Below are 27403 nucleotides of genomic sequence, written 5' to 3' on the forward strand. Positions count from 1 at the left end.
AGAATTTCAGAATGTGTTAATTTTGGCAAGTAAACTGATTTTACATCATAGCACTGTAGCACTGTTGTCCCGTTGTTCATTGACTTGCTCAAGTGGGCACCAGTAATGTCTCCATTTGTCCCAGCCCTGAGATTTTAGCAGCCTCTCCTCTCGTCCTTCCCTTCCCAACTCTGCCGTATTGGAGGCCCTTTCTGGGTCAGGGGAATGAGGCCCGTTTACATCATATTAAACGGAAATATACATAAATGAATCTCAACCTCTTTCGCACATTTCTTCAAATACATGGAAAATTACTTAGGGCTGGAGCAGTAGTACAGTGGATAGGACATTTGCCTTGTACCCAGTTTTGATGCCCATCATCCCATGCGATCCCCACAACACCACCAGGGTGATCTCTGAGCATAGAGCCACGCCCAACACGGGGTAAACACACCTGGGGTGTGTCCCAAAAAAAAATCAGTTACTAAGCAGCAGCTTCTTTATACCTAATTACAACCATGACTCTATATAAAAATTATTTGTATACATAACACTATATAAAATCTATTGTGAAAGCATACAAACTGTGAACAAAAAATGCAACCACCTCAGAAGTAATGAATTATTTATTCAATGTATGTATTGAGAGTCAAAGAGATCAGATGCATGTTTTACATAGGATCTCTGATACCATAGTTCCTTGAGTACAATCACAGAGTGACCCATGGCCTCTGAGTTAGGAGTAGCTAAGTACTTTTGGATGTGGCCAATTAAAAAAAATGTGCACACGTCCTTCCTGCCCTGCTGAAACCATGAGTTGCCCCCTACGAGCAGCTCTCTGGTACAGCCATGGACACAAAAGCACACCAACCAATCTTGGAACTATACAGCTTTCGGCAGAAATACCTCCAGACTTAATTAGTAAAATATCAGAAATCCAAAATCATATGGTCTTCATAACCAGCAATAGAAAACAAATTATTTCATGATGCCTTTTCAGCAGGTTTGATTGTTTGGGGAAAATTCCAAATAATGCATCTTTTTTTGAAATAATGAATGTAATCAAAGTAGGCTACAAAACCCAGCTCCCGGAAGAGAACAGCGCAGAGTCTCCTGTCCCCGCGCCTGGCTGTCCTCGCCGGGGCCCCTTGAAGGGGAGCGGGTTGAGTTTCCCTCCCTGCCCCAAACAGGGCTCCGGCAGACGAAGACCTCCAGAGCCAGGCACCACCATGCTGACACCACTCTCCACACGCATGAAGGTACTGGCAGAGGAACAAAGGCATGCGGGTCCCGGGGATGAGATCTCCAAGCCTGCTCGGATCGGGGCTGAGCATCCTCCACCCAGATCCTCCAAATTCCAGTAGGCAGGGGTCACACCCACCAACTGGCCCCCTGGCATTTGCGGCCATGCGACATCTTATTATGACATCTTATTATCTCATTCCTACTTTGGACAAACTGGCAGGCTACCGAATGTAACCTGCCCACACGGCAGAGTCTGGCAAACTCCCCGTGGCGTACCCAATATGCCAAATACCAGTAACAATGATGGGTCTCATTCTCCTAACCCTGAAAGAGCCTTGAATATGGCACTTTTTAAAAAATCTCAGGGCTAGGACAAAGGAGACGTTACTGGATCCAGCTCGAGGCAATCAATGAACAACAGGATGGTCGTGATCGTGATCATGAATCAAAGTAGAGAGAGAGAGTTAAGTTCATCTGCCTCACAGGCATGGGGAGGGGTATAATGGGGGGTATACTGGGGTTCTTGGTGGTGGAAAATATGCACTGGTGAAGGGATGGGTGTTTGATCATTGTATGACCAAGACTTAAACCTGAAACCTTTGTAACTGTTCTCACGGTGATTCAATAAATAAATTTTTTTAAGTGTGCATATATACGTATGCACATATATACAATACTGACCTTATTTAAAAAAAAATAAAAAACTAAATTCCTGGGAAAAAACTTTTCCAGTTTGGAATTTCAATCTTAATTATTTGATTCATGATAACAGTAGAAACATAGAGTAAGGATCTGCAGACACTTTATATTAGCCTTCCTCAGAACAAACTCTCTCAGAATATGATCTTAGCTTTTTCTTTAATAATAAGCTTTTTGTCTATAAAATAAACTGTTAATGAACTGCACAAAACAACTAACAGAATTCACATAGACCAGGTGTGCCCTCTCTGTCCACTCCAGATGGAACCCCAGTGGCCAAGAGCTTCCAGAAGCAAGGCTCAGGTGTGGGGGTTCCAGGACTAAGACACCAGGCTTCACGGCAGTGGCACAGTAGTCAGGCCATCCCTCCCCATCTCCCCACTTTCTTGGGGTCCTGGCTGTCACGCCCACAATCTGCCTTCAGGTGCACATCTCAGTGCACCAACGCCTTGCCCCAAAGACTCCCAAATGAATCCCAAAATGGATTAGCGTCCTACAGAGATGTCTCTGGACCCCAACAATTTACAATTTAGAATTCCAGAAGCACACGGCCACATGACCTCTCATGATATTCGAAGTGAGCAACAGAAAATAAATTATCTAGCATCTGCCCCTGGCAGGCAGACTAAAATGGTGGTGGGGAAATTTGAGAAAACTGTAATGCCCAAAAGTACAGAGAGAATATGGGGGAAATTGGGAAATTATTTGCCATAGAGTCAGGGGGAGAGTTGGGATGGTGGGAAAGATGCTGGGGACACTGGTGGTGGAGAATGTGCATTGGTGGAGAGATGGGTGTTCAATCATTGTATGACTGAAAAACATGAAAGTTTTGTAAGTGTTTCTCACGGTAATTCAATTAAAAAAGAAAAGATTCAGTCTGGAAAAAATTCCATCCAAATAAAGCACAGCAAGCAGCCACAAAATCAAAGTTTTAGAAAATTTCATTTAGAGCTATTAACATCACCATCATATTTAGGGACTTACTAAAGATCAGGGACTGTGCTGGTCCTATGGGAAAATACAATTCTTCCTATTAAAGAAAAAATCTTTTAGACAGCAACTTTAAATCCTAGAGATTTTATTGACAGAAGCCAAAAGTATGTACAATGTGCTCTCATTCTGCATGTATCAAAGGTTAACTATCCAACATGCATCAGTATAAAATGTCATCCTACCATGAAAATATATGTCAGTAATACACATAAACTGATAATGAAACAACATCAATACTGTGAAAACTGAGCACAAACTGTGATACAAAATAAATTATCTATAAAAATATAACTCAGCTGTAGACACCAATAGGAAATGGTGTTTTGATGCAAAAACCCTGAATCAATATTTGCATGTCCTCTTAGGATGGGGGCACTCCTGCTTCTCGAACTGAAAACCACCCCTAGGCAAAGACGGCTGGCGTTCTCTGTTGCCCAGCATTTAGTCTCAACCCTGGCTGCATATTAAGTGTTAACTGGGTACATCCTAAGCAAATAAATGAGATGCTCTGGGACTGGCACCCAGAGATCAGAAGATCCTATGGCATGGAAACTGAGAACAACTCTCGTTTTTGAGTAGTGATGTACTGAATTTACCACTATCTTGGTACATTTTAAATTTAGGCCAACATTTAAAGGAAGAGGTTTTCTGCCTTCCATTATCCAATGATGGACTAACATAACAGGATGTTTTTTCACAATACATAGGCTACCTGTATTCCCACAACAGCAATTATGTATAATTCAAAGCTTAGCTTTTTCCTACACAGCACCATAACCTACTTCTTTTTCCAATCCCAAGCCCAGTTCCCCCAATGGGATTAAAAATCACACATCTACCTATTAGGAGAAGCAGCTGGTTCCTTGGCAGCAAAATGTTCTTATATTTTACACTGTTCTCTCTTCTCCTCTCCTCTCCTTTCCTCTCCTCCTGTTTCTGTATCTTTCTCTCATATATCTCTCAGTCTCTCTCTCTCTCTCTCTCTCTCTCTCTCTCTCTCTCTCTCTCTCTCTCTCTTTTTCTGGACCATACCCACCAGTGCTCAAGGCTTATGCTTAGGGGTTACTTCTGGCTCTGCACTTAGGAATTACTTCTGGCAGAGCTCAGGGGACCATATAGGATGCTGGGGACTGAACCCCGGTTGGCCATGTGCAAGGGAAGTGTCCTACCCGCTGTTTCTAATGTCACTGATTCTCCATCTTCTACAAATTAACTACCCCATCATCTCTATTCTCCTTCTACTATTGCTTCCCCCAGCATCCTTTCATTGAACTGATTTCTCAATCATTTCTTCTACTTCTCTTTTCAACCATCTTCAGAGCTGAAGATGTACCACTATGGTAGAGCGTTTAAGATGCTTGTGTGAGGCCCTACGGTCATCCCTGGCACTGCAAAAATAAATTAAAAAATAAAATTTCCTCAGCCAAAGGGCTGGAGCGATAGCACAGCGGGTAGGGCGTTTGCCTTGCACGCAGCCAACATGGCCGACCCGAGTTCGATTCCTCCGCCCCTCTCGGAGAGCCCGGCAAGCTACCGAGAGTATTCGATATGCCAGACACAGTAACAACAAAGTCTCCAATGGAGACGTTACTGGGCCTGCTCGAGCAAATCGACGATCAACGGGGAGGGCAGCCAAAGTTCACATTACTTTCATTTGTCACACTAGATATACTCTAGGCTCCACTACTATCCTGTTAAGATCACCCTCACAAATGAGTCAGAAAGAGAGGGACAAACATAGAATGACTGCCCTCATTTGCGGAAAACAAAATAACATAAAATGAGACTGACACCCAAAGTCAGTAGACACAAGGGCCAGGAATACTGCTCCATAGTTGGAAGCCTGTCTCGTGAGCTGGGGGAGAAAGCAACTGGAATAGAGAATGGATCACTAAGTCAATGATGGTTGGAGGGATCGTTCGGGATGGGAAATGTGTGCTGAAAGTAGATAAAGGACCAAACGTGATAGCCTCTCAGTATCTGTATTGCAAACCATAATGCCCAAAAGTGGAAAGAGAGTATGGAGGAAACTGTCTGCCACAGAGGTAGGGAGAGGGTTGGGATGTTGGAAGGGAATACTGGGGACATTGGTGGTGGAAAATGTGCACTGGTGGAGAATGGATGTTCTATCATTGTATGACTGAAACTCAAACATGAAAGCTTTGTAACTGTATCTCATGGTGATTCAATAAATTTTTTTAAAAAAGTCACCCTCACAACCACTACTTCCTTACATTCCCAATTTTGATATATGGGTCCTACCTTATGGAACCAGAAGTTGGGGACAGAGAAATAAAATACGGGGTTAAGATATTTGTCTTGACACAGATGCTGGTTCAATCCCAAGTAACACATATGGTCCCTCTCAAGTACCACCAGGAATAACCCTAAGCACAGAGTCAAAAAATTGTCTCTAAGCACTGCTAGTGTGGCTTCTCAGAAAACAGAAGTTCAAAACGTGACCTAGAGATATGATTCAACAGCAAAGCATCTGCCTTGCATGTAAGTGCCTTGGTTCAATCCCTAGCACCACAAAAACAAAAAAAGCAAGCATACTGTTTCATAAAAATAATGGCATGGCTTTCATAAATCATTGTTTTATTTCAAACTATGTTTTGGAGGCAAGAGACATAGTTTAGCAGGGAGAATGCTTGCCTTGCATGCGGTCAACCCAGGTTTGGTCCCTGACATCCCATATAGTCCCCTAAGCCCACCAGAAGTGATCCCTGAGCTCAAAGCCAGGAGTAAGCCCTAAGCACTACCAGGTATGCCCTCAAACAAAACAATGTTTGAAAAGTGTTTTACAGAAAGTGCTTAAGGAACCATGTCTAACAGGAATCAAACAGACCTCTCCCTTGCAAAGAATACTCTTCAGTTATTTTAGTCATAACTTCAAAACCATAAAAACAATGTTACAAATAGTATATATCCAGAGTCATTTGTGAAAATTTAATTGTAAAAAATGTAACTGAAAAAAAGTACTTCAGTAAATAAGAAGCTGAAAAAAAGTACTTAGGTAAATAAATACAGTAAATAAAAAAGTACTTAGTCAAATAAGCTTTCGACTACTTAAATCAAAAGCTAGGCTCTGGAATTTTGAACTAAGTCCGTTACCAATGGTGTGATCTAAAATAGCTGAAAGCAAACCATTTCACTTTCATACTCTACTTTCCCAATCATATTTAACTTATAGGGTTATAATAATATAGCAAAGTTATATACAGTAGACAGCAAACTAGTGAAATGCAAAATGCTGTGAAAACCCTAATCTAGTTTTTAAAATGTGATCTAGGGTGCCAGAGAGACAGCATGGGGGTTAAGATACTTGCCTTGCATCCCATCCGCCCGTGTTTAGTCCCTGACACTAATTCCCTGAGTACCATCTCAGGATCATTCTTCTTTTTTTTTTTTTACATTATTTTTAATTTTTATTAGTGAAACAACATGAGGTACAGTTGTAGACTTAAAATTTTTGTGCTTGGGTTTCAATTATACAATGATCAAATACCCATCCCTCCACCAGTGCCCATTTTCCACCACCACAGGTCCCAATATCCCTCCCACCCCCGATCCCCCCACCCCACTCTGCCTCTGTGGCAGGGCTTTTGTTCTCTCTCTCCTTTTGGGTGTTGTGGTTTGCAAAAGAGGTGTTGAGTGGCAATCATGTTTGATCTATAGTCTACTTTCAGCATGCTTCTCCCATCCTGGGAGGATCCTCCAAATACCCAACACCCTTTATTTGGTGCTCCCTTCTCTATCTGAGCTCCAAAGATCATTCCTGAGCACAAAGTCAGGAATGAACACCTGAGCACTGCAGGGTAAGAGCCAGACATTTCTGCCCCTCTCGGAGAGCCCGGCAAGCTACCGAGAGTATTCCGCCCACACAGCAAAGCCTGGCAAGCTATCCGTGATGTATTCCATAAGCCAAAAACAGTAACAAGAAGTCTCACAATGGAGACAGTACTGGTGCCCGCTCAAGAAAATCGATGAACAACAGGAGGACAGTGCTACAGTTTCCAGTTACAACGTGCCTTACTTGCACAAGAGTTGATAAAAAGAATCTGTGTTATTTCTACAGCATCAGATTTACTTTTTGTCAGAGAGATATATTCTGGGATAACTATATTTCTCAAAGACTCACTAGTGATGTCAATTCTTCAACAAGCATGTATTCTTGAAAACTTTCAGAGTAGGTCAAATTAACACAAATAATAGGTGAAGGATGATTTTGGGTGGGGAGGTGGGGTGGGGCTGAAGTCACACTGGCAATGCTCAGGGCTCACTCCTGACTCTATGCTCCAGGAACCACAAGGAATGCCAGGGACCAAACCCAGTCGGCCACATGCAAGGCGAGTGTCCTGCCCGCTATCCTATCATTCTAGTCCCATGAAGAACGGTTTTTATAAACACCCAGCTCTGAAAGCTTTCTTTCTTCAAAAAAATAAATAAATAAATTGTAAAGTTTTATAAGTCCTATTTCTCAAAGTAACTTCATGTTTTATATATCCTAACGTTATTTATGTGAATTAAGACAGTCAAATTCTCTATATATCTCAAATACAATTTTAAAAATTCTTTTATCTTTTCTCCTTAACAAATTACTCCACTCTAATCATTGCTGCCAAGTCATTTCCTATGTATTTAAGTGGATCGTCCAGCACAATGGCATCTATGTATGAAAAAATTAATCCTAAAAGTACTGGCATAAGGAATGCTTCTAGGCCAAAGGAAAAAGAACCGAAAGAAAAATTGCACCCCCAAAAAAGAGAATCTCATTCAAAATAAAATACAAGGTACTGCCTTATAGAGCCTTCATACTTATTTTAAGCCCCAGTTCAGTTCTTTTGCAACTTCCCCCACTTCCGAAATATTGCCAGTTACGTAAACAAGCCAGCTGACTTTTGAGTCATCGCTTCTGTATTCCACTCATCTCTTAATGTGAACCTTGAAAGATTTATAAACTTGTAACTGTTACTCACACACTAATTTGGGGGGGGGGGGTTATTATTGTTATGGCACATGGAGAAAAGCTAGGGTTGGAGCACGAGGGCTACATCTGACCGCACAAGGGGATGAGGGGGGTTTAAAAAAGTACCAGATAGAACTCAGGGTTTCACACACAGATGTCAGGCATGTACCCTGCCACACGGAGTCACCTTTCCAATCAAATATTAATATTTCTAGTATTTGTATTACTTCTCATGTGACTGTCCTCTTGACTAAAGGCATTTTTCTCTAAACATGCTATTGATTTTGGTTTTCACTAGTTTTTAATTTTTTTAATTTTTCACTTTTACGGTTTGGAGGCTATAACAGACAATGCTCAGGGATGACTCCTGGAGAGGCTCAGGGAACCATATGCAGTGCTGAGGATTGAACCTGGTTCAGCCTCTGGGCACCAACAAAGGTCATCCCTGAGAAGCATCAGGAACAGCCAGAGCTCCCTGGGTGTGGCCCAACTCCCTCCCGGACACACACACACACACACATACACACACACACACGGAAAAAGTACAGTATTTATTTTATTCAGTGTAAACAATTCACTGCCAATGTTGCAATGGTTTCTTGGATATGGCACCAAAAGCAAGGATAAAAATCAGGTTGGAGATGTAACTCAATGATAGACCATGAGGAGGATTGAAGAGAAGGATAGAAAAAAGGGAAAGGGGAAGCAGGGAAGTAGAGGACAGAGAAAAGAAGGGGATGGAAGGAAGGTTCTCCAGACAAATTATACTTCATCAAAACTAAAGCCTTCTGTCAACTTTCACACATAAATGAAAAAGACACTGGGAAAAAATGGAAAAATATTTACAAATTAAGGTCAAGAAATATTGCAGGGTTAAGGCGCTTGTCAAGCATGCTGGAAGGGTTAGATCCAGACATCACATATAGTCACCAAGCACCACCAGAAACGACTCATGAGCACAGAACCAGGAATGGACCCTAAACACTGCTGGATATGGCCCAAAAAGAAAAAAAAAAAGAAAAAAAAGCCAACTGCTGCTCATGTATTTAAGGAGCACAGAATGAAGAACTCAGGAATAGAGAGAGAGAGATCAACTGGCTCGAGTGTAGCACACAGGAAATATGAGTTCATCCCCAGCATCACAGATGATCCCAAGAACTCTGGTAAGTGACCCCTGAACACTGCAGTGTAGATACAGTAAAAAAAAAAAACTGTTAAAAAGGCAAAATAAAGAACTACATCTCAAAAGAAAAAAATTCCAATTAAAATATAAGCAAAGCACTTGAACAGACATATACAAATGGTATAGGAATGCTAAAAGAATAAGCATACAAACAGAAGCTTAACACGGTCACTAATAACATACAAATGTTTTGCATTCACACATATAAATTTTGACACCACCATCAAGTTCATTTTCCAAAGGGGCATATTCTGAATGACAGTGGATATGAGTTGGCCAATTCAAAGTTAAAATTAAGAGTTACTACAAAAATGTACAAGCTCCTGGTTCCTGTTATCACAAAAAAGTTCTGTGGCAATTTATAGCTAGTACTTACAAATCAACAACATCAGAACAAGAGATAGCCTTAGAATGAAGATGAATTAAAGAAAATCTATCCTTAAATTACAATGTAACAGCCTCTCTATTCATATCACTGTCTTACTTATTTTCAATTTTTCTTGTCTACAAATACACAGCAGTAGGCGTTTGCTTTGCACGCAGCCAACATGGCCGACCCGAGTTCGATTCCTCCACCCCTCGGAGAGCCCGGCAAGCTGCCGGGAGTATCTCGCCCGCACAGCAGAGCCTGGCAAGCTACCCGTATGCCAAACATAGTAACAACAAAGTCTCCAATGGAGACATTACTGGGCCCGCTCGAGCAAATCGATGAACAACGGGAGGACAGTGACAGTGACAATGACAAATACACATATACCCTTAAGGTGATTATCAACTGAGCAATATTTTATTTAGATCATACAAGTTCTATTATAAGAGCTATTTGCCATTTTCTATTTTAATTTCATCTTGAAGTCAAAATTTTTTAACATTCCACTGAGCTATCCTGGGACTCTGGGAATGGATTTCTTTAGTTATCAAAACTGCCACAATGGGTTTAAAAAAAAAACTGTGTATACACATGAAACAAGTAACTGAACACAAAGTCTCAAACATGCAAGGTAAGTGCTCTAACACTAATCCACACTGCCAGCCCCAAAACCTTAAATTCAGAATTCTTTAACTTTTCCTGAGTTTAAAAACCATTTTAACTAACTTTACTTAGAACCTAACAGGTTTTACTCAATGTCAAGCATTGACTCGTTACAAACAGATAATTACTTGAGACCAAAAAAAAAATAATAATAATAACGAAAAAAGAATTCTGATTCACAGAAGAGTAAACCATGACAACAAAAAAGGGCATGTGGCAAAAGAAGTGTCTTTAATCTGATCTTCAGTAGATTTAGCAGACTTGAATCCAACTGTGTGCTACTGCAGATAGAAAATGGATCTTTACTTTTATCTTCATTATCAGGGAAAGATAACAACCTGGAAGACATTATAAACTAAGAGTAGAGTCTAAATTTCACACTAATTTTAGTCTAATTAGGAGAGTTGGTTGTCTACATACATGTAGAAGTGCATGCACACACAAACACAGTAAGTCTGACGAGCATGAAAATAATAAATTCTACTTATTGGAAGCATTTACATTCCTGTTCAAGGAAGGATATTTTTATAACAATCTCTTAAAAAGTAGCAGGATTCTAAATTCTCTCTATGTAACAGTAGAAGAAACCAAGAATAGAGAAATTCAAAAATTTATAACCGTCATGTAAACTGAAAGGGATAGACCAAAAACAAAACAAAACAAAACAAAAACTCATGATCTGGCTGACTTGAGTCGTAACCATTTTATCCTTTTCATTTGATTTGTGTGTAGGTTTTAGGTCACACCTAGAGGTGCCCAGGGCTTACTTCTGGCTCTGTGTTCAGGGATCACAGTTTGCAGTGCTCAAGGGACCACATCGGGTGCTGAGGGTGAAACTCAGGTGGACAGAATGTAAGGCAAGTGCCTTACCCACCATACTCCCACTCCAGGCCCCTTTTATTCTTTTTGGTTTTGAGCCACACCCAGCAGTGCTGGAAATAGAACCGTGGCATGTAAAGATAGCCTGCTGAGCTATCTCTCTGGCCATTTTTTCTTTCTTTCTGTTTGACTTTTTGGGACATACACAGAAGTGCTCAGGGGACCATGCAGTGTAGGAAATGAACCCAGGGTCTCCTGCATGTAAAGCATGTTTTTCAGCCCTTGGAGCTATCTCTCTCTCTCTGAGAGAGATATTTTATTCTATTTTTAAGATTCTATTTTCTATTATGATCCATAACTATAAACTGTTTGGCCAAAAAATACAGAGTTCCAAAAAATCCTCCCAATTCTGCAGACATACCAGTTTAAGAAAAACTTCAACAGATGTAATGTTAAGACACTGTTAGGATACAAATGAATCTAAATCTGCGTGCGTCTCTCTGAAGTAGGAAGCAGAGGAGGACAGTGGATTACTGGCTTCATTCATTGGAAGGAAAAACAGACCACAATGAAAAAAGCAGGATTATATCTGGTGACCCTTCTCCCTAATACTCATGTATTCTCACTTCTAAAGACAAGTGATCAAAAGTACAGAAATCCACTTGTGGACACAATAACTGTGACCACAGATGAACCATTCTTTAACACAAGCAATTGTATCCTTTGGAACACTAACATGCTTGGATGACCGCTTCAATCAAATCACAACCCAAAACATTAAAAATCTGAACAGGCGGGAGAGAAAGCAGAGCAGGTAAGGCATTTGCCTTGAATGCACCTGACACGGGTTCAATCCTTGGCACAACGTGACTCAGAGTTAGGAGTTAGCCCTAAGCAATGTTGGATATGGTCCCATGCCAAAACCCAAAAATAAAATAAAATAAAAATCTGAAATAGAAAACCAAGTTCGTTCCCTTATGGGATGGCTATTGACTGCTTCACTTTCCGCTCAGACATCACTTTGTTTTTCTCTACAATGAAAATGGATGTGGGCTTTTATGATAGTTTTCCTTTCGGTAAGCACATTAAGCTTTGTCAGTAGAGGACACCTTAAGGATACTGCAGAGAAAAGGATCATGCTTCCATTCCTGAGGGCTTGCACAACAGGCTCCTGCAGCACAGGGAGCCTGTCCAGATTCCGGCGTCCACAGCACCCGGCTCGCCTACAGTGCACAGCTTCTTCAGTGCCAGGCTCCTACTGCACTGTGCAGCAGTCAGCAATACCTAGTGGTCAACAGTAACTCCGGCCACCCTCTCAGACACGGCTGCAGTAGAGCACCTCCACTAAGAAACCTCCCTGTGAATAGCATTCACCGGGCAGAATGCTATCAAGTTCCGGAGAATGGATTTCTACAAAGTTCCATGCATCTGCCACCACAGCAACTTCTCTAACATTCCACACCAGACACTTCCTGCACTATCCAACCAGGTTGGGTATCTCAGTCCCAGGTCGGGTGAGGGTGAGGAAGACAATTTCTTACACAACAAAATCTGCTATGGGAAAGAAAAAGGAAAAATAAGGGGGGTGGGGGGGGGATAAGGTTTGGCAGGAGTTTCTTGGGTAGTGGAGGCACATAAAATACATTTGGGTGTACTATGTAGTCCCCTCTATCTCAAATCTCCTGGAAGGTTTCCAGTCCTGAAGAAGGAAGAAAATAAGAGAAGGCTCTGCAGCATGGGGAGGTTACAAAATAAGCTGCTCTGACGCACAGGTCTTACGATCCAGCAGATCCAGTCAGTTGCTGCATCTGTAGCTAACAGATGCTGTGAGGTATAGTCTTTGATAAAGAAGACTGGTACTAAAGAACCCAGATTTCCCTATCTCACAACAGGATTAATGTGCAGAATTCCTCCAGAGGAAAGATTTTTAACCTACCATACTGGTATGATAGCACTTCTAAACCATGACTTCTAAACCACTCAATGAGCCACCTATTAATTCGATATCAGCTCTACACAAAGGTGCTCAACAGCAGCTCCTGGGGAAGCATTTGTTAATCATATTTGCCAATTTCCTAATTTTTGCGTTTCTTAGGATGTCCTAATTTTCCCTTCCTTTTATTATTGCTGCTGCGGAAATGACAAGGGGCCCCGGCACCCTCACCAGGGCTCAAACACTGTCAGAGTAGTACTGACTCACATTCAGGTCGAGGGCTGTCAGGGATCAGACTCTTGGCCACGGTGTACCAAAGGCACAATATTTGTGGGAATAGACTCCAAAGAGTAGAACTTCTGTGCTGGTGCTCAGCACATGTGGTTAGCACCAAGAATCACACTCTGGCCCTTAACTAACAAGGCAGGTACCTAAACCACTCAGCAGCCTCCAGCCTCCACCCCAGAACCCCAGTAGATTAAATTTATTTATCTATTTATTTTGGTTTGGGGGCCACATCTGGTGATGCTCAGGGGTTACTCCTGGCTCTGCAATCAGGAATTCTTCCTGACAGTGCTTGGGGGACGATAGCACTGGGAATCAAAACCTGGGTCAACTGCATGAAGGCAAGCACCCTACCTGCTATACTATCATTCCAGCCCCAATTCTTTTAAATTCTTATTGTCCAATCCTCCACTACTTGAATCCACTGTTAACAATCCACTACTGGGCATCCAAAAGGATACAAAAGGATCCAAAAACTCAATTTAGAAAAGATAAGTTGGGCTGGAGCCATAGTGAGCCGCAAGGTGCTATCATGATGAGTGAAGTCAGTGAGGAGTGAGAAAGACGCAGAATGATCTCAACTGAAGAAACTGAACAGGAGAATAACAAACTCCCAGAAGCAACAGAAACTGAACTTGTCTTCAGAATGAGGCTGACTACGGGCGGGGAGTGGGGAGGGGTGTTCTGGGGCAATGGGGAAGAGAAACAGACTCCTGGATAGAGGATGTGGTGCTGTATACGCTCATGTATGAGTTCCGACTAACAACTGTGCAAACTACGATACCCAAAATAAAAAATGAAAAGAAAAAGTTGTGATACATACACACAATAAAATATTATGCAGCAGTAAGAAACAATGAAACTAGCTGCAACAGGGATGGAATTGGAATGTATCACGTTAAAGCAAAGTTAATCAGCGGGAGGACAAATACGATAATTTCACTGATCTTGAAATATAAAGAGACAAAACAAAGAAACAAGAGTACTGAACAATGATAAATCCTTAGCTTTAGATTATAAAACTAAACACCAAGCAATGGGAAGAAAGGGAAATGAAGACTGAGCCAGAGGTGACATACACGGAGAGTGGCAAAGGGTCATGGGCACCATGGTGGTGGTGGGGTGCACTGACTTTGTACATCAATACCGTAAGTTTTAACACTACTATAATTAAACTATTAGTAAACTGCAATTGAAAATTTTAAATAAACTTTACTTGGACTGGAGAAATAGTACAGAGGTTAAGGGACAGGGATGAGAAAAGTCCTAAAGCACCACCACCACATGTGGCCCCAAACCCCTACCCTACCCACACCAACAGTCTCAAAAACAAAAAAAAAATCTTACTTGAGAGAGTCCAGGGGACGATGCATGTCCCGGGGGCGTTGCTGCAAGATTTGGATGCCCCTTGTTTATTTCATGTGCTGAGTAAGGGGAAGGGGTCGGGGGTCCCGGCTGTCTTGCTACTTGTGTGACCTGTAGGAAATCAATATTTATTAAGAGCATTGTATTAATAATTCAATCTTAATAAATATAGCTAAAACTGGCTAAATTTTACAACTTGAATACTCTACCTCATAACATATGCTAAATAAAGTGCAAGGTTGATGAAAAGCTTATTTCAAAAATTTGAACAACAAAAAAAATCTTGAAAAATAAACATTTTCATCAATTTGATAATACATTCTTTTTATTTTTTACTTTTCTTTTTGGCCACACCCAGAGGTGCTCAGGCAGTACTCCTGGTTCTTCACCAAGAGATCACTCCTGGCAGGACTTGGGGTACCATATGGGGTGCCATGGGTCAAACTCGGGTCAGTCGTGTACAAGGCAAGCACCCTGCCCACTGTACTATCTCTCCAGCCCCCTGATAATAGATTCCTGCAGCGTCCTTAAAAAAACACCAAAAGCCTTAAAAGGAAAAAATACTAAGTAAAACATGAGTAACTTTGTATACTGTATCAATGCCATTTATAAAACACTTTGAGAAAGAAACAAAAATATTGCAAGGGGGGAAAGAATGTTTATAAGAGGGGCACAATAAGATACGATGGGTAGAATCATATCTTGACTGCTCTGAATCTTGACTGCAGTTGGAATTAGGTGTCTGTCAAAATTTGCATAACTATACACTAAAAAGAGTAAATTTTACTTTATATAAATTACACCTCAATAAAACCAAATCCAAAAGACTATTTTTAAAAGTATAATCTTATTTTGCTTTTAGAAAACCCTGAGCATTCGTGTACATATATACTACATAATTTCACCTGTAAAACCATGTCTACATATTAGCACACAATGCATAAACACATATTACTTAGTTCATATTTTAAGAATCTACAAGGAGATATACAAAAATCTCTTCAGCACTACAGCTATTATTTATTTCCCTTGCTTAATTTTTCTAGATCAACAGTTAAGAACTTCTATTACAGAAAAATAACCAGCCTATTTTTATGTAGACAAAATTTTTCCATATTTTGCTAAGACACGTTTTAATAACACTTTATACAGACTCCTTTCCACACTCCACAAATAATACTAGTCATTTACTTAGTTTCATTCTCATGGTCTACGCCAAACTAACACTGACAATAGGAATAAATCTTCGGTCAATATGAAGAATGCTTTTTACTTAAATATGGAAGAAGCGGCAAAAAAGAAGGCATGAACACTTTCAAAATCCAGTTGAAGTTATAGACCTCTTCCTAGTAATATGTTTTTGATCTTAGTTTTAGATGCTCATTGGCTGCTCTTGTCAGGACTCATGAGTCCACGGAATACAAAGGACTGAACTTGGGCCTCCCATAAGCAAAACACATTCTAAGTTCACTGAGCTTTCTGGTCGAGAACCAAGTTTTTAATTGCATATAATATATATATATATATATATATATATATATATATATATCGCTGTCACTGTCCTCCCATTGTTCATCAATTTGCTCGAGCAGGCCCAGTAACATCTCCATTGGAGACTTTGTTGTTACTGTGTTTGGCATATCGAATACACCACGGGGAGCTTGCCAGGCTCTGCCGTGCGGGCGAGATACTCTCGGTAGCTTGCCGGGCTCTCCAAGAGGGGCGGAGGAATCGAACTTGGGTCGGCCATGTTGGCTGCGTGCAAGGCAAATGCCCTACTGCTGTGCTATCGCTCCAGCCTATATATATATATATATATATATATATATATATATATATATATATATATATGAATTGACAAATCCAACTACATATTGACAAATCTACATACATATGCATATATATGTATTTTTGCTTTTTGGGAGCTCACACCTAGCAATGCTCAGGGGTTACTCCTGGCAGTTCCTGGAGGACCATATGGGATGCCAGGGATCAAACCAAGGTTGGCTGAGTGCAAGGCAAACACCCGATCTGCTATATTATCACTCTGGCCCCTAATTAAAATACATGCATCAAAGACAATAGGAATGAATATCCACTGTAACCTACATTTTTATTTGAAAGAAATAACATTCCGCTAGATATTTTTCGATCTAAGTTCTTAGATTTCTTGAACTTTATCATAGAGTTAGCGGTTGCCAAAGAGAAAGGAATGTTATCTCCAAACAATGTTATATTTTCCTGGAATTTACTCTCCAAGAAGCTCTAGAAAACATCTACTTCAGGTTAATCAAACTGTCTTTCTAACAAACATAAATGCCCACAGGCTCAGCTACTTGATCCTGATTCCAATACTAAAATAAAATGGTCAATCTATAGTCTGATGGTGCCAAATGTAACAAAAGTTTAAGTCTTAAACTTTGCTTCTAATTTTGAGGGTTTTTTTAAAAGTACATTTATAAGAACTTGAAGTTCACCATGAAATATTAAAGCATTTATAAAACTCTTCAGGAAAATTTTTCAAAGAGTGAAAACTGAATTGCTATTTAAGCATCCACTTTAAAAAATGGAAATGCAAAAATGAGTTCTTATAAGCGAATTTCTCATGACCAAGTATACATGAACTTATTTCCTATTTTCCAGTAATTTTTTTCCTCTTCTGAAGTAAACCATCAAAATAGCTCATTTTAACATCAACAACTAATTTGGAGGGCAAAGAGATAGTTCAAAGGGCTACAGGGTATGCACGCTATGGATCCTAAGTTGGATTCCCACCGGCCCTAACAGCACTGCAAGGGACAGCCCTTGTAATCCCCACGCTGAACTGGGCAGCACACCAATGGGCCCCAGCACTGAACTGTCCAGGCAGTACCTCAGAAAATGGAGCCTTAGTCCTATAAGCACTGTTTGGGAGGCCCAACCTTCACAAAGGATGGGGAGAGAGGCAAAGAAACATGTATTATAAAATTAAGTTAATAGGAAAGTTAGATAAAACTGATGTCGTGCCATTCTCCAATGTAATCTATCTAATGAAAACAAATATTTAATTTACCCATGATTGCACGAGCGGGCCCAGTAATACCCATGATCGATTTCCTAGAGCGGGCCCAGTAACATCTCCATTGTGAGACTTGTTGTTACTGTGTTTGGCATATCGAATACGTCACGAATAGCTTGCCAGGCTTTGCCGTGAGGGCGAGATACTCTCGGTAGCTTGCTGGACTCTCCGAGAGGGGTGAAGGAATCAAGCCAAGCTCGGCTGGGCTGGCTGCGTGCAAGGCAACGGCCCTACCGCTGTACTATTGCTCCAGCCCAATACCCATGATAATAAATAATAAATTAAAATGCTACTGGACACAAGTTCAACTATATTACTAATTCAAATAAATGTGCAGGTTTATTACTACAGTCATCAAACAAAAACAAATTTTTATTAAAATATCTCACCAGACAGGAACCAAAGGAAAAAGGATATACCCAAGATACTGGGAATTGGTTTTCCAAGTCCATAGAACTACAGAGTAATGTACCATAACTAACTTAAAACTCTATCTATAAAAAATTCCATTTGGGGAATTATTCATATTCAATAAAAAATTTTGTATCTAAAATCAGGAACTTAGGAGCTACAGAGATAGCACAGATAGCATCAATTCAATTCAATTCCTGACACCCCAAAAGGTCTCCAAAGCCCCACAGAGAGTGATGCTTAAATACAGAGCCAGGAGTAAGCCTTGAGCACCACCACGAATGGCACCTGAAAATTAGGAGCTTATAGTTATAAAAGAAGTAGCAAATAATGGAAAAATGAAGTAGCACAATTGGATTAAGACATTAAAACACAAAGCTAGGAAATAATCATAGAAATGAATATATAAAATAATCATAATATAAAAAGTCTCTTTTAAACTAGAAATTTGAATATTGACAAAGGTGAAAATAACAAAGTCAATACTTTCAGATAGAATGTATATATATAAATTGCTATCAATAAGAGAGTTGAATGGGAAAAGAGTTTTTATTTTGTCAAATATACCCCAATTTGAATGTTTCCTGGCTTTAAAGAAAAAGAAAACAATGTTATGTAGAGCCTATTGTTATCGGGAGAGAGTACTGAAGGCACAGAGAACTGAGGCACAGAATACCTATCAGAATTTACACATCAACTCAGAGAGAAAGTGAAGGAGAAAAATTAAGCCCTCTGATTCTCATGACCATGACTCCATTGGTTAAACTCAACTTGAAGACGAGGGGTAAGTGAACTTGAAGGCCAATGGGGCCTGTCTTACAAGTCACAAAGCAGGAAAAGGAAAGATAGAGAACGAGTGTGTGGGACATAGTAGTGAAGAAAAACCACAATGTTTATGGCTCGGCTTAAGTTAGTCACAGGACTTGATCATCATAACTTAGAGAGTATGTGACTGATCTCCAGTGCCTAACATATTGTATAACAGAATGAGTATTAAATAATGTCTGCTGAATTAATGAAGTTATTATCTTTCCTGTAGTGAAAGGGTGTTTTCAGAATTTGGAGTCACTACTTATATAGGTTCCTTGCCTTCATAAATAACCTCCAAACCTTAAGCTTATTTGACAAAATAAAAAAATGCTTCTTTCATTTAAAAAAAAAGTTTTTGCAGTACCTAAAAAGAAAAAAAGAAAATGAGAGAGACAGAGACAGACAGAGGGAGACACATACACACACAGATGCAGATGGGAGAAAATATTAGTAGCAGGAAATGTGCACTGATGATAGACCAACGTGGTAACATTGTATGACTGAAAATTAATCAATCATAAACAACTTTGTAACATTCAGGATCTTGATGAAGAAGTCTGATCATCTGGTAGGTGGGTGGCCACACGGTCTTTTGATGTCCCATGGAATCCAGTCGGTAACAGCTCTAGTTCAGCAGTCGTCTCCAAATTTCATTACGTGTCCAGCCCATCTGATTTTTGACGCCTTGGCAAATGAGACAGCGTCCCTGATCCTTGATCGTTGATGGAGGTCGGAACTCCAGATTGTTTCTCTCATTTGAGTGAAACGTGATATTCCAAGCATAGCTCTTTTGATTCCTCTTTGGGAGAGCTGAATAGCGTTCTCATCCTGTTTTCGTAGGGCCCAGGTCTCTGAGGCATATGTTAATGCATGAAAAACAGTGGAATCAAAGAGATGTGCCCAGAGCCAGAGGTTCTTCATCCTCTTAGCTATTTCTCTGATGCTCCTGAAGGCGTTCTAAGTCGCTCTCTTCCTCCTGCGCAACTCAGGTACCAGGTCATTCATCATGTTGACTTCTCGACCTAGGTATACATAGCTGTTGCATTCGGAGATGGTCATTCCATTGAGAGCAAATGGAGCGTCAGGAACGAGGCTGTTTCTCATAAACATTGTCTTCGTAAGACTCAGCTGTAGTCCGACCTTTCCACGGTCGAAGTCGCCCAGCATCTGTGCCACTTGGCTAATGTTTGGTGTTATTAGAACAATGTCATCAGCAAAGCAGAGGTGGTGTAGGTGCCGGCCATCTATCTTCACTCCCAGGACGTCAAAGGGCAATTTTAGTCTTACAGTTGGCAAAGGACAGGTGGGCATTACGAATGCTTTTCCCTGCTACTGTCGCGTCTACCAGTACTTCTGCTCTTCTCTCTTTGAGGTCTTCCTTGATCACATCTCTGCACTGCTTTGCGAGCTCGGACGTTCGCTTGCGGTTGCCTGAGGCATGTGCCAACCACATTGGCGAATAAGCTCAAGAGTTTTCAAAAACAGTCGTCTTTTTGTGGCTATCTCTCTCTTGGCGTTCCTCGCACAATCATAGAGGTGCTGAACCAGTCGATCGTATTCCTCATCAATGTTGTCAACAATGGCATCTTCCCATGTTGCAGCATTAGTGCCAAAGAGCTTCCAGTTGGTGGTCGTTCTGGGAGTTCTCTTCTTAAATGCTTTGCAGTCCTTTCTCCCCGCTCTGTGAAGTAGAATTTTGCACGAAGGAGATAGTGGTGTGATCCCGTTTGGAATTTTGGGACAACAGCGACATTGGTCAGGCAAAACCATCCATTGAATATGATACGGTCTATTTCGTTGAGGAACCGTCCACCGGGAGACTCTCATGTCCGACATTTAGATTCGGCCTTCTGTAACTGTGAGTTACCATGGATTGTCTTGGTCGACATGATGAACTCAGACAGTCACTCACCCTGTTCGTTCCATTCTAGGCCACTGGTCCCGATGTGGAGTTCTTCGGCTGATCTTCTCAGTCCTACCTTGGCATTAAAATCACCGACAATGATCTTGTAGAAGGTGTGGTCTTCTTTATAGAATTTCTCCAGCTCCAAGTAGAACTTCTCAATTTCTCCTTCATCATAATTGGATGTTGGTGCGTAGACAAAGAAGATAGAGACTGCCGGCAGTGAGCCACATCTATTCAAGTGTAAACGTCCAATTTGGGTTGTTAGGCGTTTGAATGAATCAATGCTCATGGCCAAGTTTGTGTTGACAAGGACACCAACGCCTGCCACACCTCTTTTGTCACATGTTCCGAGGAACTATTCTTCTCCAGTGTCGAATACGGCGTGATGTGATTAATACCTTCTTGTTTCGGTCAGACCAATGATGTCGTACCTGATCTTTCACGCTTGTACCATCACGTCCTCGATGGATGAGGATGCATCTGATGCTAGCATACATGCATTGAAAGTACAATCATTTTTGTCTTCCTTCCGGCTTTGAGATTTTATCAGCCTCTCCTTCCTCATCCTTCTCAACGCTGCCATATTGGTGACACCTTCAGGGTCAGGGGAATGAGACCCATTGTAATTACTGGTTTTGGCATATCGAATACACAACGGATAGCTTGCGAGGCTCTGCCGTGCGGGCAGAATACTCTCGTTAGCTTGCCAGGCTCTCCGAGAGGGATAGAGGCTTTTGGGGCGGCCTCTAATTGCCCTTGCAGGTGTTCCCACAGTTCAAACCATATTTGAACCTTATCAAATATGGTACGGCAATTCTGGAAGATGGATATTAAGTGTCTTATAATGTGTCATGCTGCCACGCGATCCGGAAAGCGTCCTGGAGCGTGGCAGCAGCTAGGTAGTGGAGGTAGTAGAGGTAGTGGAGGTCTGCCAGTGAGGAATTTATCTGGTACTAGTACTAGTAGGGGTAGGGTGGGTCTTCTGTGTGCAATCCAATCCCTGGGTCTCTGGCGGTTGGTGGAAGCAGACAGGGCAGGGTAGGGTGGGGCTCCTGATTTTAATCCCACCTGTGGGTGGTGGGAGCAAGCAGAGAATCTCTGTCCCCGGGTCCATTAAGCCTGCCTGGAGTCCAAGGTTTCAGAGTTCCGCTTATCTTGATCTGTGAGGCTTCAGTCTTGCGTGAGTCTCAGCCCGAGCATCCAGCAAGCATCCTAGAGCGTGGCGGCAGCTAGGTAGTGGAGGTAGTGGAGGTCTGCCGGTGAGGTATTTATCTGGTACCAGTAGGGGTAGGGTGGGTCTTTTGTGATTCAACTTAAAAAAAAAAAAATTTAATGCTGTGTTTGGAGCCAGATAGTAAAATGGGCAGAGCACTTGCCTTTCAAGTGCCCACAGGTTCAACCCACACACATGCTTGTAATCCCCCAAGTCCCACCAGGTGTGATTGTTGAGCACAGAACCAGGAAAACCTGAGTAGTATGGAGTGTGGTCTCAAAACAAAAACTATGTGGTCTCAAAACAAAAACTAAAAATACTTTATTACCGGGGCCAGAGAGTATAGCAAATAGGGCAGTTGCCTTCCACAAAGCTGACACAGCATGCCATATGATCCCCCAAGACCTGCTATGAGTAAGCCAAGTGCAAGTCCTGAGCACTGGTGGGTGTGATCCAAAATTAAACAAAAAACAAAAGAGGAAAGCCATTTTGCAAAGCCAGAAGTACTGATACCACAGCAGTAGTACTGATATCACAGTACTACCGCTCCAGCCATATAATAGCGTTAAGTGCTAACTGGGAATTAAAATCAACAATACAAAAAACTTTGAGTAATTCCTTCAAAATATTCTGAAGTTAGGGGAAGAGAAAGCTCAAAGGGCTGAATACATGTTTTGCCTGCAGGAAGCCTGCTTCAACCCTGGGCACCAAACAGGTCTTCTGAGCACAATAGGAGCAATCCCCGAGCACACAGCCATGAGAAGCCTCCAGGAGCAAAAGTTGTATGCCTATTCTCTCCTGACAGAATTCTTAAATTAATGACATACTGAATCTTTTCATCTCTAGCTAATGCTGCTCCAGTTTGTCAAAATTATACCATTGCAGATGATACTATTGAAATCAATGTTCTTTGAAGTGATAAGGAAAGATAAAAATGTTTCATATCACTTCAAAGATGCTATTACCATACCAATCAGCAGAACATGAAAGCAAAGGTATAAGATAACAAATTATAACAAGCTAACCACATATAAAAGTCAAAATATCTTTGTCTTCATGTAATATTAATTCTAAGAAAAATTAACCATTTCTTAAGAATGGTACGCACTTTGGGGGTGGGAGGAATACTGGGATCAGTGGTGGTGGAGAATGGGCACTGGTGGAGGGATGGGTACTCGATCATTGTATAACTGAAACCCACGCACAAAAATTTTTAAGTCTACAACTGTACCTCTTGCTATTTCACTAATAAAACTTTTTAAAAAATAAATAAAAGAGTGGTATGCACTTTGTGCTTTAAGTTTAAAGGATAATATGTTCAAGAAACTTTTTTTGGCAATGCCAGGAATTAAAGCTAAGGGCTCATGCATATAAAAAAAATAGGCACTCTTGCTGACTCAACTTCTTCAGCCTCTTTTTACTTTTTATAGGTGCTATACAAAAATGCAGAACTTCCAGAAATATCTTTTATTTCCTGGAAGAAATGTAAATTGATACAATTTGGGAAAGAATTTGAGAATAGTTAGTAACTTGGGAAAAACACATCACAGCCATCCCACTATTAATAACATAACCATGAGAAACAATGAAATATAAACCAAGGAAAAAATTCAAAAAGGTTCAGGGGATATGCCTGCCAACAGGTCAATCTGTACCTGCAGGGTGAGTGCATCAGCAGCCTGATGGTGCATCATGCTTCCTGATACCCCAAAATTGCTGCTGTACCTTTGGCCGAACCCCAACAACTTTTTTTAAATTTTACTGAATCACCGTGAGATAGTTACAAGCTTTCATGTTTGGGTTACAATCACACAATGATCAAACACCCAGCCCTCCACCAGTGCACATTCCCCACCACCAATATACCCAGTATACTCCCCCTCTCCCACCCTCCCCCTGCCTCCATGGCAGACAATATTCCCCATACTCTCTCTCTACTTTTGGGCATTATGGCTCACAATACAAACCCTGAGAGGTTATCATGTTTGGTCCTTTATCTACCTCCTGCACACATCTCCCATCCTGACCAATTCCTCCAGCCATCTTATTCTTAGTGATCCCTTCTCTATTCCAGCTGCCTTCTCCCCTCTGCTCATGAGGCAGGCTTCCAGTTATGGAGCAATCAATCTGTCCCGTGTATCTACTGTCCTTGGATGTCAGCCTCATATTATGTTAATCTGTGCTCCACAAATGATTGCAGTACTTCTATGTCTGTCCCTCTCTGACTCATTTCACTTAGCATGATAGTCTCCATTTACAAGCAAATTTCATGACTTCATCTCTCCTGAAAGCTGCATAGTATTCTATTGTGTAGATGTACCAAAGTTTCTTTAACCAGTCATCTGTTCTGGGGCACTTGGGTTGTTTCCAGATTTTGGCTACTGTGAACAGTGCTGCAACGAACATATAGGTACAGATGTCATTTTTACTGTACATTTTTGCATCCTCGGGATATATTCCCAGAAGTGGTATTGCAGGGTCATATGGAAGCTCAATTTCGAGCTTTTGAAACTGTCCATATTGATCTCCAGAAAGGCTGGACTAGTGGGCATTTCCACCAACAGTGAAAGAGTTTTTCCCCACATCCATGCCAGCACTGGTTGCTTTTGTTCTTTTGAATGTGTGCCAATCTCTGTGGTGTAAGATGATATTTCATTGCTGTTTTGATTTGCATCTCCCTGATGGCTAGTGATGTGGAGCATTTTTTCATGTGCCTTTTGGCCATTTGTACTTCTTTTTTGAGGAAACTTCTGTTCATTTCTTCTCCCCATTTTTTGATGGGGTTGGAGGTTTTTTTTCTTGTACAATTCTACTAGTGTCTTGTATATCCTGGATATTAATCCTTTATCAGATGGGTATTGGGTAAATATTCTTTCCCATTCTGTGGGCTTTTTCTGTATTTTGGTCATTGTCTCTTTTGAAGTGCAGAAGCTTCTTAGTTTCTGTAATCCCATTTGTTTATGTTTGCTTCCACTTGCATGATCAGTGATGTTTCATCCTTAAAGATGTTTTTAGCTTCAGCCGGTCTTATTCCCCTCCCAGTTTTAGAATCCAGGACATTGCCTTCTCACTGCAAGCGCCCCAGGCATCCTCTAGGGCCCTGGGATGACACCATACCTGAGCCTCTTCCTGTTCCTCCCCAACGCTGTGCCGGTCTTCTGCCCCTCCCAGGTCAGTTATTCCGCCCGTATTCGAACCCGGGACTTGGCCTTCTCCCTGCAAGCGCCCCAGGCATCCTCTAGGGCCCTGGGATGACAGCATCCCTGAACCTCTTCCTTTTCGTCCCAAATGCTGTGCTGGTCTTCTTCCACTCCCAGGTCAGTCATTCCGCCAGTATTCGAACCCAAGACTTGGTTTTCTCCGCGAAAGCGCCCCAAGCGTCCTCTAGGACCCTGGGACAACAGCATCCCTGAGCCTCTTACTGTTCGTCCACGATGCTGTGCTGGTCTTGCCCTCCCAGCTAGTACCCCCCACACATACCAGGTACCCATGGGGTGTGGCCTTTTCAGGAGTGGGCGTGGCTTCTGTAGAAGTAGGCGTGGTCTAATTTTAGGATGGCCAATGCTCACGGGGCCACAGGTAATTTAGTCATACCAAGAAATCTAATGTAACATCTCATACCTCCCCACCAACATGAAGAAACAACGCAAATCCCCACCACGTGGAGAGGACAATGAAAAGAGCTCAGAAGCCTCAGTAGGTGCTACTCACCTAAAAGACCTCTCTGAGAAAGAATTCAGATATGAACTAATGAAGATGTTCAATGAACTCAATGAAACAGTGAGACAGATATCCAGTAACATAAGAGAAACAATCGAGAAATTATGGAAAGAAATGAGAGAAGAAATTGGAAAGCTACACACAGAGATGTCACGAATCAAAGATTCCGTAGATGAACTAAAAAACTCAGTCTGTGCCCTCAACAGTAGAATGGCCACAGCTGAAGACAGAATCAGTTAGCCGGAAGATCAGCACCAAGCCAACAGGCAACAACAAACAATGGCAAGAGACCTTAAAATAGCTCTAGAGTGAATTGGAGTCCTAGGAGAAGATTCCAAGAGGAACAACATTAGAATCATTCGAGTACCAGAAACTCAGGGAAACAATCTCAATGAAAAAGCCACGGTTAAACAAATCATTGCTGAAAAATTCCCAGAGCTGGACAATGCAGCCATTCAGATTCAAGGAGCCTGAAGGGTGCCAGTTAAAAGAGACCCTAACAAAAACACTCCAAGACATATTATAGTTAGAATGATAAATGCCTCCAACAGAGACATAATACTGCAAGCAGCAAGGTCGAAGAAGGAAATCACATACAAAAGAGCACCCCTTAGATTCACAGCCGATGTATCAGAGGAAACCCTCCAAGCCTGAAGACAATGGTGGGATATAGTGGAAAAAACTCACTGAAATGAACGCTTCACCAAGAATACCCTATCCAGCTAAATTCTCACTCTAACTTGAAAGAAAGTTACACTATTTTCTAGATAAACAGCAGCTCAGGAACTTCACAGACTCAAAACCAAACCTCAAAGAAGAGCTAAAGGGGCTACTATAAGACAAGACAAACCCTATAAGCACAACAGACCCTTACAGAAAGATGGCACAAACCCTGTAACAATCATCTCTCTCACATCAATAGTCTAAATTCACCAATTAAGAGACACAGAGTGGCAAAATGGATTCAGAGACAGAACCCAACAGTCTGCTGCCTACAAGAAACTGATCTGGTCAGAGCAAACAAAGACTCAAAGTTAAAGGATGGAAAACAATTCTACAAGCAAACAGCTCCATTAAAAAAGATGGGGTGGCCATACTAGTATCCAACAACATCAATTTCAGGTTGAAAAAGATTAGAAGGAACAGCGAAGGCCATTTTCTATTCATCAAGAGATATGTACAAGAGGAAGAAATCACACTCTTAAATGTATATGCACCTAATGAGGGAACAGCTAAATATTTAAAACAGCTAATAGATTTTAAAGAGAACATTGCTAGCAACACAATAGTAGCCAGAGACTTCAACATCTCCTTATCACCTCTGGATAGATCAACAAGAAGAAAACTCAGCAAGGAAACACTGGCTTTGAAAGAAGAAATAGAAGAGAGAGGGCTTACACACCTACACAGGGCTTTACACCCCAAAAAGAAAGAATACACATTCTTCTCCAGTGCACACGGAGTATTTTCCAAAATAGATGATGTGCTAGGACACAAAAGATACCTCAATAGAATCAGGAAGATAGAAATAGTATCAACAATCTTTTCAGACCACGAAGCACTGAGAATAGAAGTAAATCACACACAGACACAGAGAACCAAATCAAACACCTGGTAAACAACTCAATGTTGAACAACAAGTGGGTCAGGAAGGAAGTCAAAGACAAAATCAAAAGATACCTGGAAGCAAATGAGAATGAAGACATGAGCTACCAGAACCTATGGGATGCAGCTAAAGCCGTGTTAAGGGGAAAATTCATAGCTCTGCAAGTATTTCTCAGG

General features: G+C 41.3%; 1 protein-coding gene across 16 annotated transcripts in view; it reads right to left on the bottom strand.

The window, feature by feature from the left end:
- The window catches only part of EIF4G3 (eukaryotic translation initiation factor 4 gamma 3), a 355974-nt gene that overhangs the window by 215914 nt on the left and 112657 nt on the right, over positions 1–27403 (bottom strand). For all 16 annotated transcript variants that reach the window (XM_056122565.1, XM_056122556.1, XM_056122555.1 and 13 more), the window contains one exon: positions 14486–14614. In XM_056122565.1, the coding sequence (XP_055978540.1) occupies positions 14486–14614 (129 nt within the window). The remainder of the gene's footprint in view (positions 1–14485; positions 14615–27403) is intronic.

This window comes from Sorex fumeus, unplaced genomic scaffold (genome assembly GCF_029834395.1).
Source record: "Sorex fumeus unplaced genomic scaffold, SorFum_2.1 ptg000047l, whole genome shotgun sequence".
Classification (NCBI taxonomy): Eukaryota; Metazoa; Chordata; class Mammalia; order Eulipotyphla; family Soricidae; genus Sorex; species Sorex fumeus.